General features: G+C 47.5%; 1 protein-coding gene across 10 annotated transcripts in view; it reads right to left on the bottom strand.

Annotated features, from left to right (window-relative positions):
- Positions 1-13,825, bottom strand: part of znf536 (zinc finger protein 536) — a 213,568-nt gene that overhangs the window by 67,715 nt on the left and 132,028 nt on the right. For all 10 annotated transcript variants that reach the window (XM_005447858.4, XM_025908642.1, XM_019361736.2 and 7 more), the window contains one exon: positions 3,152-3,310. In XM_005447858.4, the coding sequence (XP_005447915.1) occupies positions 3,152-3,310 (159 nt within the window). The remainder of the gene's footprint in view (positions 1-3,151; positions 3,311-13,825) is intronic.

The raw sequence follows: 13,825 nt of genomic DNA, 5'->3' as shown, positions 1-13,825 counted from the left end.
ACTCTTATTGGCTGACGATGAACAGGAAATACAGTTTTATAAATGCTTAATCTGTGATGAAAGGTGCAGACCCAAACATCAAGATGTTACCAGAGAAAGGCTAAAGAGGCTCACTGGGACAGGATATGACCTCAAACAGACGACATGGTCAGTATTACAGAAATGTTTCACACGTTGGGCTAAATTCTAAAATTTACGGCAAGAAACTCCAAAACTGTCCCACTCCTCTTTAATTCCCCCTTCAAGAAGAGCCGTTGCTGTGAAGTTCCTGCTCAACAGAGGCAGGAAATGCAGCGACAAAAGAAAATGTATGAGAGATAGAAGGAAGAGGAAGACGAGGGCTCAGGGGAGCGAGAGGAATGGAGACGGAGATCACAGGTCCCTCCTGATTCATCCTGATTACAAGGTTAGGTTAAGGTTAAGTGACACGGGCGAGTCCTGCCTCTCCTCCTCCTCCTCCCTCTGCTCATTTATAGGTGAGCCGGGACTCTTATTGGTTATGTGGCCCTGCCTGAAGTTATGTGTGGCTATTGTCAAGAGCGAGGACCTTTTTATTTTTTACACACAGCTGCTTACTGCTAAATAGTGCCTTGTCCAGAAGGGGACAATCTGGGCCTCTAATTGCTGTCACTGAAGCCTAGATTCATTATGTGACTTTCCCATTAAAATGTGAGCATTAATTTGTATAATGAAATATCACCCTCTGCAGTGTGTTCATTAGCTCTGGCCCCACACTGTAGTGCCACAGCCGCACAATGTTAGCTACCTAGAAAACTGTGGTTAATTTTGCTAATGGATATTTTCCCACTCACTGTTCAAGAGGAAATTAATACTGTAACATTAGCTCTTTAACTTTTGGAGAAATTTAAATTCACTTCATTCCTTTCAAGCTGGTGTTAGTCGCTCATTAATCTCTGCGTTGCGTCGCACAATGCTGCCTCGACCAGGCTCGGTAAGCAACTCCATTGTGTCACTCACATTACATTAGACGGAGGAGAGCTCGGCTGTCAGCTGTGAATCTGCCCGCATTGTCACCAGAGCGCAGAGAGGATCTTTAGCCGCTGTAAAAGTCATCTCTTGGATGTAATCAGGATGTCACAGCGGAGCTGGTACGATTAGGTTATAGGAGTGATTTAAAGGCCACATGTTGGGGATGCATCAAGCTCTTTTTCTCCCCGAGTTGCGTCGAAGCTCGACGGGCATGCGTCCAAGGATACATTCCACCTAAAAAAGATAACATCCCCACTAAACTTTCTCACATTTGTCCCCAGGTGGAGGCTCCAGGCGAGGCCTTTAATTTTACTGTCTGTTTGAGATACGAAAGGACGAAAATAAAGTGTACTGTGGATTCAATCAGACCGGCCGAGGGCTCCGCTTCCTGTGTGATAAAATACGGGCCTCGCGGGGATCATTACTACACTACTCAAAGCAGACATAACTCAGGTCTCTCAGCAGCAGGTAACACAGCAGCAGCAGCAGCAAGTGGAGGGGAGGTTGGCCTCGAGGTGACCTGGATGTGTTTAGAGACCTTAAAGGGTCTCAGTCCAACCACCCGAAAAAAGTAAAGCCGTGGAAGTCGTGATATTTTCAGAGCATTTATCAGTCAGATATCTGCTCAGTTCATGCACTAAGTCAGAGGACTGTATAACAGTCTGATGCATCGTCAAGTCTGAAAAGTGAGTCTGAAGCCTGCATTCTCTCTGCTGTCCAGCAGGGGGCGACTCCCATGAAGTCTGATTGGATAGAAGCCTGTGGGAAAAAGCACATCCTGTGTCCTCAGTGAACTCTTTCCTGATGAGTTTAAGGTGTCAGTCGCCCGTCTCAGGTCTGACCGAATAAAGCAGGACGCTGGTGTTTGGTCCCGTTAGCGTCACGCAGGACGCAGGGGAGGATGGCGTGTGACTGATGTGGAGCTGCTGTGCATGCCCATGCAGTTATTACCGTGTTCTGGCGACCCAAGTGTGACTTTAGGATTAAAGTGATCTTAAGGGTTAATGCTGTACTGCTGAATTAGCAGAACAACATGGCATAAACCAGCTTTGTTCCGGCAGCATCAGTCACAGGAACAACTCACAGTTTTACATATGAAGTCTTTATTACTACGATTGATCTCGCTCTTCTTTATGTGGGATTATGCTTGTGTGGATAGCCAAAATGATCCAGAGAGGACTCTCACTTGGAAGACCTCGGGTGAATAATAACGCTGAGCTGTCCACAGTGTTTGGAAGCTGATGAGCTGAGAGGCAGGAAACACCTGAGAAACTTTAGCCAGGTGTCCTTGTGGTAAGTTGTCCTCTGCACAGTCTGAATGTGACTTTAACCTGGATAGTCAGTGGGGCGTTCGTACCTCGCAGAGGGTTAGCGCCCTGGCTCCTGTCCACGGTCCACATCATTGCTCTGACCGAAAACAACCGGGGGGACGGCGCTGCTCCGAGGGTTAGCACACCCGCCCGAAACATAAAGCTAAATCTATTCGACACACGGTCTCACGAACATCCCTGCGAATGGTGGACAGGCCGGCTTTGTTTTGCCTCGAAAGTTATTGAGAGTTAGAGAGTGTGAAATTGCCCTCTGAGTGATGTCATTGGAGGACACTGAACCCTTGTTGTGTTAATTAGAGCTCAATGAAATGATGAGCGGGAAAAAAAGTGGAATAACAATGGCCTTAAGCCTAAATGAGGGACACTGAGAGGAAGTGCACGCTCGCCAGCAGTTTCCTTAATTTGGATTTATGTGAGTTTGAAGGAAACGTGCTCGAATCCAGCAGCTGATAACACGGAGCCTCTGGGATTAGATCGCGTGGACAGACACAGATTAGGACCGAGGCAGGCCTACTGGACCTGACACTGCTGAACTGGGATGACTGGATTTGTGACAGCCTGTACTCTGTTCCTTTCTTTCTTTTTGTTCTTCCCACATCGATGTTCAAACTGATAGATTATCAATGGATCTGCATCCTCTCCATCACGTCAGAGGGAGACTGACTCCAGCGAGCCGATATTCAGAAACCAATATGTCAGCCTGAGCCCAGAAGAAATGTCAGAACAAGCGCTGAAGTAAATTTTGCATGAAGTCCAATAAATGTTTCATAGCTGCAGAGACGCAGAGCAGGCGGGGGGTGTGCAGGTGGGTGGCGGGTGGAGGCACTGACCTGTGTGTATCCGCAGGTGGACCTTCAGGTGATGGGAGGTGCGGAAGGACTTGCCGCAGTAAGGGCAGTCCTTGGAGGACGAGCCCAGGGAGCGCTCTCGATGCTGGGGCAGAGGCGGCTGGATGCTCCCCGCTGTCTTCACCAAGTCCTCCCCAACATCTGGAGCACGCACACACACACACACACACACACACACACACACACACACACACGAGGAGGGGAAGACAAATGGAAGGGGTGTTGAGTGCCACTTCAAACCAGCCCTCCACACATCACATCATAACAACACATTTTTTCCTCTTTGTCCCTCATTTCCTGCGCTCAGTGTGCGAACGCCACACAAAGTCAAACGCATCAAACGAGTTCACGGACCGCGGTGTTTTCCTCCTGACAGAACGCTGACAGTTCATAAGCTTTCTTCAGAAACACCCCCCCGTAACCTCCTCCTGTTTTTCTTTTTTTATCCTGGCTGCTGTCGTCGCTCCCGTTAAGCTAATGCTGGAGTGCAGTGAGAATTAACAATGCAAAATGAGACAGAAGAAAAGAGGGAGAGGGCCGCGTTTGGCTTCGTCAGCATCGCAGGATATCCTCGCATCTCTTGCTGCGACCCGATTTTGACAGGTAGCTGTCAGAGATATGATAGGGTGATAACAGTTTTGACCCCGCCCTCCGTCACTTCCTCCGCACGCCAAAAAAACGATGATGCACAGTTTAGTGCAACAGCAGTCTGTTATCAACGCGATCACCCCCCGAACGCAAATCTAAAGATGAGTGACGACAACCTGGGAATGTGTTGACAGCAGCATAATCTGAGGTGAGGGTGTCGCCGTCACGCTGCACACGCCGGCCTCGCCACACTGGTGTGCTGCGTATAAAGGCCGGGAGAAGAAACGCATCAGAGAAAAATATACAACAGATACTCGATAAATATCTGGAAGCTGTAAAATTAAAAATATCCTTTCTGGTTCTGCACAATTTGATGGACGTCGCCGTGCTAGAGGTTCAACGCGAGATCTCACAGCAAAACGCCCAAATTCACTTCCTGCTTTTATTCTGGACCTTTTTTAAATTTTTTATGTTTTCTTTAATTACGGGACTCCTGCAGGATTCGTATCAGGACTCATTCATCTGATCTCTGCCGGGCTTCAATCACGCTTTAGTCCTTAAATATGATAAGTATTTAAATATACACTCAAACAATCAGCAGTGACCTTACATTCGTTCAAATTTCTTCTTTAAAACATGTCATGAATCCCTGCACGTGCTCAAAATGAGGAAACTGGACTAAATTCATTCACTGTGTTCTAGTTTCACAATAATAAAAATGAAAGAATTTTTAAAAAAAAAGGGCCGTAAATAAAAAACTAATCTAAAAATGAAAAAATATCTCCACTCATTAATAAACATAGTTTATTAATTTAGGCTGCCCTCGCGAGTTAAAGAAAATCTGCAGTGTTTGTGTGTTTTCTAACTCAATTTTTTAAATTTTTTTATAGTTTATGTGCAAAACTGCATTTGATATTTTTCTTTGTGCTCTCATGATGACAGCAAAGCTCTGACTTATGGTCAAGGAGCTTCCTGCGGCGCCTCAGAGGGAGATCTGACTCTGGGCCTCACAAACAACCACGCAGGTGGAAATTCATCCACACACATGCCCTCAGGCTCTGACGATCTTCAGCAGGACACACAGTGAATCAACCTAAAACTGAGCGATGTCTGCATTTAAAAGTCAACCAAACTAGCACTTTTCACCCAAACTGGAGCGATTTCAGGCACGGCAGCTGTGAACCGCTGGGACGTCTGTTACGCTTGGACCAGCAGGAAACGCTCAGAGATCAGGTCTCTGTAACAGCCCGGAAAGACGTCCGCAGACGTCCTCCGGCAGCTCTGCTTCAGTCTGAATGAATCCGCTCGTCAAAGCTCAAACCCGACGTTTCACAGGACGCGGCGGATCATGCCGCGTCCTGTGACGCCTTTGTGTATGGGCAGGCAAACCCGGCCTAGACCAACGCTAAACTGTTCGCCATTCAGCCGTCATCATGTGCAGAAAGTAAGTGTTATTTATTTTCTCTGCTGCACATGATTGGGTGTGTGTGCGGGGGGGGAATCAAACCCACGGAGGCACCCACGGGAGCACAATGAGGAGCAGTCTCTAACAGGAGCCTAATCTTTTCTTTTCTGTGGCTCCCCCCCCCCCGTCGGGGAGTCAAATAAGGTTTACAGAATGGAAAGACCCAAGTCAGCAAGTCCTCTTCCACACTGACACTAAACACACGAGTCCATCCAGCCTCGCCGCTATCAGCCTGAACGCTATTTATCACAGCTGGAAGTGAAAGGCGACCTAAATGTAAGCCTGTGAGGGACAATACGCCGACACCGCCGCTCTGCACGGCGGGACGGTTTCATTCAGCGTACAGTAAGAGGAGAGGGGGCAGGGCGAGGGCCGGAAAGGCAGATGTTTAACTTCTGCAGCACCGCTGACTGAATCTTCAGGATTCCAATCGGATCTGCGGAGAACTAAAAAAACATCTGCAGGAAATTTACAGCATTCAGTGGAATTATTTCAGGCACCAGTTTGTTTGTGTCGTGGAAATTATTTTATTTCCACACAGAAAAACTCGCCGAAAAGTCAACATCTACTCGAATACAACAGAGGATGACTATAAATATATATGTTTTTGTATTTTATTTAATGCTCCCTGCTGAGTCAGCATTCACACACACAGGATTTAATGTTTCCTGCGCTCACACGTGAGAGGAATGAGGCGCCACGCTCATTCAGACGTTTAGCTTGGAGATGGAAAATAATCGTTCTGTTCGGTTTGACAGACAAACAGGAAAGAATCAAAAAGAACTTTAAAGTTTGAGCTTTTATTTTTCACGTCCTGAATTCCAACACACGAGAGGACGGTTTATAAAAGCCTCACAGGTCAGAGTTTCGATGGGTTAGACGTGCACGTGTCGGGGATGTTTTCATGTTCACAAATCGCACCAACCGCCGCCTCCGGGCGCTCGCACATGTGTGTAATCTTTCACTGATTTATGGACTCCTGGATTTGAAAGCTCGGATGTGTTTCAGCAAAATTTCAGCTCAGAGTGGAAAAAAAGTGAAAGCGACGCCTCGTCCTGCTCCGCTGAACCCGCCTGGCCTCAGGAAAAAAAAAACGTGAAGCGGTGGAGAAAAAGTCGCCGTGTTCACGGAGACCGTCTGCACGACCGTGCTTTAGCTTCATCTCGCTCATTTCACTTTCATTTGCTGCATTTATTTTTATGTACAAAAATGTGCACGTGTTAAGATTGCAACACCTCTTTTTTATATGTAAGATTTATCAGACTGGCACATAAATAAAAAAATACTTTCTCAGTCATAATTAAAGCACCACATGAAAAAAGCCAGATAGCTTATTTTAGTGTAACAGCAGGGCGATAAAGAGCCGTCACAGTTTTAGGCTTTAGGGGTTTTTTACATATTCAGGTTCAAACATTGCCTCAGATTTCAGTTTCCAACAACAACCAAAAGTGTTTTTGGTATATGAAGTTTTCACAGCGCTCCTTATATGACTGACATGTATATCATGTATATGTTCAGAGTTTGGAGCGTAACACGTGGGAGGTGGAATTATAATTTTCTCCATCAGCTGCACCCTCCCTGTTATGTGTGCCGTCCTGGAAAGAGGAAATAATTATATAAATCCCCCCCAGCACTCGGTCTGCACCATACTGTAGCCGTACTCATAAACATATTTTGAGTGGTCTACTGTACAGATCCCTTTTTGGCAAAGACTCCCGGCATCGTGTAGCAGACACTGGCCCACCTGCCCACCCCAGATGGGGCTAAAATTAAAAAATCCAAAACACAGATTAGAAGCAGGAAAAACACCAGACCCCACACAAACACACACACACACACACAGACGTGTCCTTGTGTGTCAGGGTTAATAGTGCTCCTGTAAGAGGAAGACACACTACTGAGAGGATGAGAGTGTGCTCTCCTGGCATATAACAGCCCTTCAATAATAAATGGGCTTCACACACACACACACACACACAGAGCGCACACAGAGGTACGTCGGGCTGTAGAGGCGTGTGACGTGCACACACGTGACGAGCGTCCGGCCTGCGTGTCTTTAATCAGTCGGCTGATCCGCAGCTTTAATGCGGCTGTTCCAATTACTGTAAAAGTCAGCCGGCTCCATATAACCACAAATATTGACACTTTATTGCACAACACATTTATGACATTTTGAAGGTCACGCCGTATATTAGGCATCGCCGTTCACAGCGGAGGGGGGGGGGGGCGCTCAGGCCGCGTGTTGACACCCCGCCTTAACTGTCGTCTGAGTATTGATTTTTTTCTCTTCATGCAAAGATTTTCTGTTGGTGACGCGACATTAATGCGACGGTCACAGGTGGGCCTGTAAACAGGACTACAATCACAAAAACTACACTTCCCTGCTCAGACATTTGGTCGCTTCTGTGCAGGTGTTGTGACATTCTGACACCAAAGTCAGCCATTTGTGTTAACAAGGAGAAATTCTGCATGTTAACATTTTAAAATAAACTACACAGAAATTTTTTTTTCTGTTTTTCAGGTTTTTCTACCCAACCTGAAACTTTGACTGACACTCTTCTCCTCACAGATTTGCACCTGAGCTCAAATCTTAGCTTCCTGTTGGGTCTGAACACACAAAACTCGCTGCAGACATCTCTGCTGTCAGCAGCAGGAAAGCTTCGTTTTTTCACATCAGGCGAAGGAATCCGATTTTCCACCAGTCTTTTCAGCGACCACCAGGGGGCGATAGCTGCATTTGCAGAAAGTCCTGCCCTGACCTCTGACCTCTCTCATTTCAGGTCCTCTGGATAAAATGCAAAGCCTGTTTTGGACGTTTTGTTGATCTCGGTGTGCGAGAGGAGGGTTGGCTACAGACTTGTGATTGGTAGATCGTTAGCCAATGAGAAACGGGTTTCGCAGTCTGATCTGCCCCTCATTGTCGTATTTGGCTTCAGATGACGCTCACACACAGAGAGAGGTGCTGCCGGCTGGTGGTGGGAGGCTGCATGGCAGCTTATTTCTGATAGGCTACTGGTGTCGCGCGTCCTATGGCTCGGCTGGCCAGTTTTCTGAGACCGACCGGTGAGGTTGGTTACTCTTAACGATCCGAGATGGAGAAAGATGAACATCATCATGCCGTCACTGCGAGCTAAACCACAGTCACAGTTTTATTTGTTCATGTCAGCACAGCGAGTGTCCTACCGGGCAGCGAACCCTCCGCTGGCCCCGCTGCTCGTCGAGAACAGCTCCGAATGTTGAAGCGTTGCTTGTGTCAAAGGCTCGTGCTGAGCTTGATTTCAGCCAAAATGATCATAATTCATATGAAAATCTGTTTTTATTCTTTTTCATTAAACATTTGACGCGCCGCTTCTTCTTCTTCTGTGGTTTGCATGCGTGAGCCCTCTCCTGCCTCCACCCCAGGAAGAAACATGACAAACGCAGCGCTGCGACTGTGCTCCTACAAGAATATCACAGAGGGGGAAAAAGGAGAAATACATGTATAATTCAGCTGTATCTGATCTGAGACCAGCTCCTCTCCCCTCTGCCTTTACTGGTGTCACGGCGGCGTAATGGAACATGCCAGAACAAAGGCTCCGAGATCAGATTGGAGCAGAGTTGAGCAGGCCATCTGGGAGGCAGGCTGAGTATCAGTCACTCTGCCTGCTGTCGGCTGCACTCACACTCACGCACACACACTTCCCCTCTGACTCACAGTGTGTGTGTGTGTGTGTGTGAGAGACACCTCACTCCCTTCTGACCGCACGTCACCACCGAAGCATCGCCACCGAGGGGGATACGCCACCGAGGAGGCAGCACAGCAACTGACTGACAAAGATATAAACTGATGTGTGTGTGTGTGTGTGTGTGTGTGCCCCTGGGACAGTGGCCACACCCAGCTCCCATTAATGGAAAAAAAATCATCAACAACATGAAAATAAAAGCAGAGGCCGTGTGTGATGCCAGGGGTGCAGGTTGGAGGATGGCGGCAGGCGAGGGGGGTGCTGGCAGTTCCTTAATGGCGCTCTTTCAATCACACTTTGCACTCTAAACGCTCTGTGGTTTTGATTAGTATGATATCACTTTCAGGAAATAAAACTGGGGGGGGGGGGGGGGGGAAGAAAAAAAGCACATCAGTCATAAAAACACAAGATGTTTTGCTTTTTGCTCGGCCATTATTCTAATGTGTCACGTGACTCCCGTCGAAGCCCGGCGGCCTCTCCCTGCAGCCAAATAACTGATTGAGGGGAGGACCAGTGTGTGTGTGTGTGTGTGTGTGTGTTGGGGGTGGCGGAAACAGTTTGAAAAGGGGAAAGATATTAAGAGAGATTGGGTGAGACGGGGAGAGAGAGTAAAACGTGATGACATCATTTGAAAGGCATTAGGCTTTTAAAAATGCGCCCGGGGGGACTTGATTTCCTTACAGCAGAGCAACACAACACCATCCGGCCTGATGCTCGCTCGCTCTCTCTCTCTCTCTCACACCCCTCCCCTCCTCTTCATTCTTCTTCTTCTTCTTCTCCTCTTTTTTTTGATTTGGACCACTGCCATCTTTGTGAGCGTCTGGTTCATGCGAGTTAATCAATTTGAGGTTTAGTTACACTGCTGATGCTAGCACTCCAGCCACAGCTAGAACGTAATCTGAACTTGCAGAATTTATTAACCAAACACCAATTATCATTAAACACCACTGCATTATGCCCCTCCTTTTACCACCTGACAACCACTACTAAATGAAATTTTAGATTAAAGTTATTCGGCCCGTGATTTATGAGCACCGAGAGGAGCGCCTCTCTCTCTTAATGCGCACGTACGCCGTGTTTTTCCTGCTGCCGTGGGAATACACCCGGGATCAGAGAGGTCTCCGAGGTATTACAGCAACCGGGTCTGGACCAAGAGGAGAGGAGGAAGGCCGGGAAAGAGCGACCGCGCTCCGTTTTCTCCCTGCCATCCTCACCTCTTGCTCTGACCTCGCTCGGCCGCCGAGGAGGGAGGAGGCAGAGAAGGAAGTTCGTTGAGGTTTTAGGTTTTCACACACACACACACACACACACACACACACACATGCGGTGTTTGTGAGATCCAAACAGCAGCAGAGTGTGTTACATATAAGGCGGTGGGGTAAACAGGGGCACCAGATGTTCTTTGATGTTAATAATGGCATTTATTATTAATATTAATTAGACCGCATTCAGCAATACATTTGGGCCATTTCCAAGTCAATTAAGCAAAATGGCATTCGGGAGATGTTGAAACGACATTTTAAGGCAGGTGTTCGGCGCTCCCCTAATAAAACATTTTTGCAGCTCCTGAAAAACAGCCCATTTTATTCGCTTTCTCTTTGTTTACTCGTCTTCGCCGCGAATGAACTGTATCTCCAAAAACACATATTGACGATGCATTTTTTTTTTTAACATTCGAGCACATTATCGAATTAAAGTACGCAGGAGGCGGTAATTCTGATAATGCGCACACGACATGTTGCGTCCGCAGAGACCCGCGGGGGTTAATCCACGTATGAAACCACCGCGGCGACCATCAGGACGGGGGCAGGAAGAACACTTTGAGGATTATTGAGCATGTTTTTTGAAATCTGTGAGGCCCGGTCCACATGGCTGCAGAAACCGGTTCACCGAATCAGAGTCTGGGGGAGGCGGGGGGGTCCTACATTATAATGAAAATAATCCCGAGCTGCTATAAGGATAAAGAAGCTGCTTTGAGCTGAATGTCGACCTGCCACACCTCTCAGCCTGCGTGTGTGTGTGTGTGTGTGTGTGTGTGTGTGTGTGTGTGTGTGCGCACTCAGCCCTGCTTTTGGCAGCAGGCCCTGTTTTCTGTGTTTTTTTCAGAGCTGGTGGAGGCAGCAGCCTTACAATGGTACATTAACAATCTGTGCGTTCATTTATCAGTGTGTGCGATTTGGACTCTGCGTTCATGGCGCGCTGCACTTTTCATGGCTGAAAATTAATGAACAAGCCTCCCCTCGCAACAAACATGCACCTGTGCTGCAGAGATGCTAATCACAAACATTTATATTTATTAGTGAACACCCGCACTAAGACTGGAGTTGTGGAGGAGGAGGAGGAGGAAAAACGAGGAGAGGAGCGAGGATGGAGGAGAGATAGGTGGTAATGAAAGGCTGGCAGTGTGGAAGTGTGTTTGTCTGAAGCACTTCTGAATGATTTCTGATCTTCTGCTGCGACGGTGATTCCTCCAAAACCCCTCAGACATGAAGGACGTGTATTCTAAAAAACCTGTAAGGAAGCAGGTGACTCCCGAGGGTGTTAAAAGGAGCCTTCTCCCCCCTGCTTTCTCTTTTTAACCCCCCCCCCCCAGCTGACAGAAGGTGGCTCTCTCCCTCAGTAAAGGCTATGCCTCTGCCCGGCTACGAGCAGAGGAACGGTGCCATAAGTTTCTCCCTGGCACTGGCCCACCTTTGTTTCCCCCCTACTCAAGTCTGTTTCAGGCTTCAAAGAGCATTGGAAAAAGACACACACACACACACACACACACACACACACACACACACAGAGAAATGTCTGAGGGAGCACTGATGTCTCACTAACTTTATCATTCTAGCAGGGTGATCATAGCCCCGTCGAGAGGCTGTGGATGATGCTTGAGGGTCTATGAGTGTGTGTGTGTGTGTGTGTGTGTGTGTGTGTGTGTGTTTGTGTGTGTGTGTGCTGTCCACCACTGTCTGCATGCATGCATGAGAGCACAGAAGGCAGATGGGGACAGAGGTAGGTGTCTTTTAGGACAAGAAGACAAAAGCAGTTACTAATGTGTGTTTGTAGACACACACACACTCCAACATGTGTGTGTGCGCGTTTGTGTGTGTAATGCTATAATAATCAGGGTGTATATTCATCATGCCCCCTCTCAGTCTGTGTTGGCAGGAAGTGGTGTGGTTACCATTAGTGAAGGATGACTAGGCTGCTGTCTTTTACTGAGAAAGGAAAGGAATAAAGGAAAGGAAAGGAAAAAGGGCAGAACGCACACGATGGTGGAAAGAGCGATAAAAACAGAGTGAAATGAAAATAGCGGCACGTGGCAGAACAAAGCAGTTAAAATGGAAACAAGATGATTAGAAACAAGAGGGAAAAACGGGAAGATGACAGGATGGAAGAGGAGGAAGCTGGGAAGGCAGAGGAAGACAGGAAAGACGAGAAAACCAGAAGAGAGGCCACGGCGGGACATAAAAGCCGAGCAGTCAAAGAAAGCTGACGGTGTGAGCCCCTCTCCACCTCCCGCCACCTACGACAGCCACCCTGTTGAACGCGCTGTCTCTTTAACGCTGGATAAAGTAGAACTCCTCCCTAAGCCGCCATTGATTTCCTATTCATTCCCGAGCACGCTAAATCAACAGCGGGCACAATAGGCCAATCATCAAACTCAGTTGCAGCACTTCCATCCCACCCTCCATCCATCTGCCACTGGTCAGAGTCCATACTGTACACACACCGCAGCCATTAGTGGCGTTATTCTCCATCAATGAAAACGAATCAATTAGGCCTCATTAAGGATGCATATTAAGGTGGAGTAATTATCTGGTGAGGGATGTGCAGTGATCGATAGCTCGGGAGCATAAATGCGCACTTAAAGACATATATTACCACGAGGGACGAGCACTTTTAACAAGGTCTCTGTGGAGGAGCAGCGACGGCGGGTAAATCTGCTGCTCGCCACGCACGCATACATACGTGCGCTGTGCGTGCGCGTGAGTCACGGAGACCAGAGCCCGGTCAGGCAGTAAATCCACAGACCAAGGACGCGTCCCTTTTTCCTCTTCTATGAACTTGTCGAGTGTCTCAGAAAATGAAATAAAAAGATTTACACACCTTGCCTTGCATGTGTGTGTGTGCGTGTGTGTGTGTGCGCGTGTGTGTGACACAATGACCACCACAGAGAGAGCCACACTTTAAGAATAAATGAGACAAATGCCCAGTTTTCAAATGCTACAGGCCTGCAACCACAGGCTGCCCGCATACAAAGCACACACACATTTGCATGCACAGAGTAACATGCATACACACACACACACACACACAATCCCATGCATAACGCCTATTAAAGAGCACGCTCTGTCCCAGTCGCATAATTTTAATTTGTTATGAAGGTCATTGACAGCAAGTAATAATCACCATTGGGGATCTAACAATTTGCCATTTCGGAACATTGAGGCACTGATGACTCAACTATTAATAGACTGAAGCAGCCCTCGCCCCCCTGCGTGCACCCCCTGTCCTCTTAAATGACTCAAATCTACTCTAAAGCATTGTTTTTACACTCATACCACCTTAAAAACAGATCCACCACCTGCCAAAGGACGACTTTTCTGACAAACTCCAGCCCTCGCTCAGCCGATGAAGAGTTAACACCCCCCTTCCTTTTTTTAACAAAAGAGACACAATGACGAGTTTTATTATAGACCAACTCATTTATTCTCTGCTCTAGCATCACCCGAGCCATTCAGACATATGTGTCTGGCATTTGTCGCCAAACAAATAAGTCCAAGCTTAAGCTATTTTTATCAAGAGCGAGAGCGTTTGTTCTTTTTAAGTGATCGTCAGTGTTTGGGGCGAACAGAACGGGAGCTGGAATCCTTTATCTTTCAGAGGCTC

This window comes from Oreochromis niloticus, linkage group LG1 (assembly GCF_001858045.2).
Source record: "Oreochromis niloticus isolate F11D_XX linkage group LG1, O_niloticus_UMD_NMBU, whole genome shotgun sequence".
Lineage (NCBI taxonomy): Eukaryota > Metazoa > Chordata > Actinopteri > Cichliformes > Cichlidae > Oreochromis > Oreochromis niloticus.
This window is presented reverse-complemented; position numbering and strand designations above follow the sequence as displayed.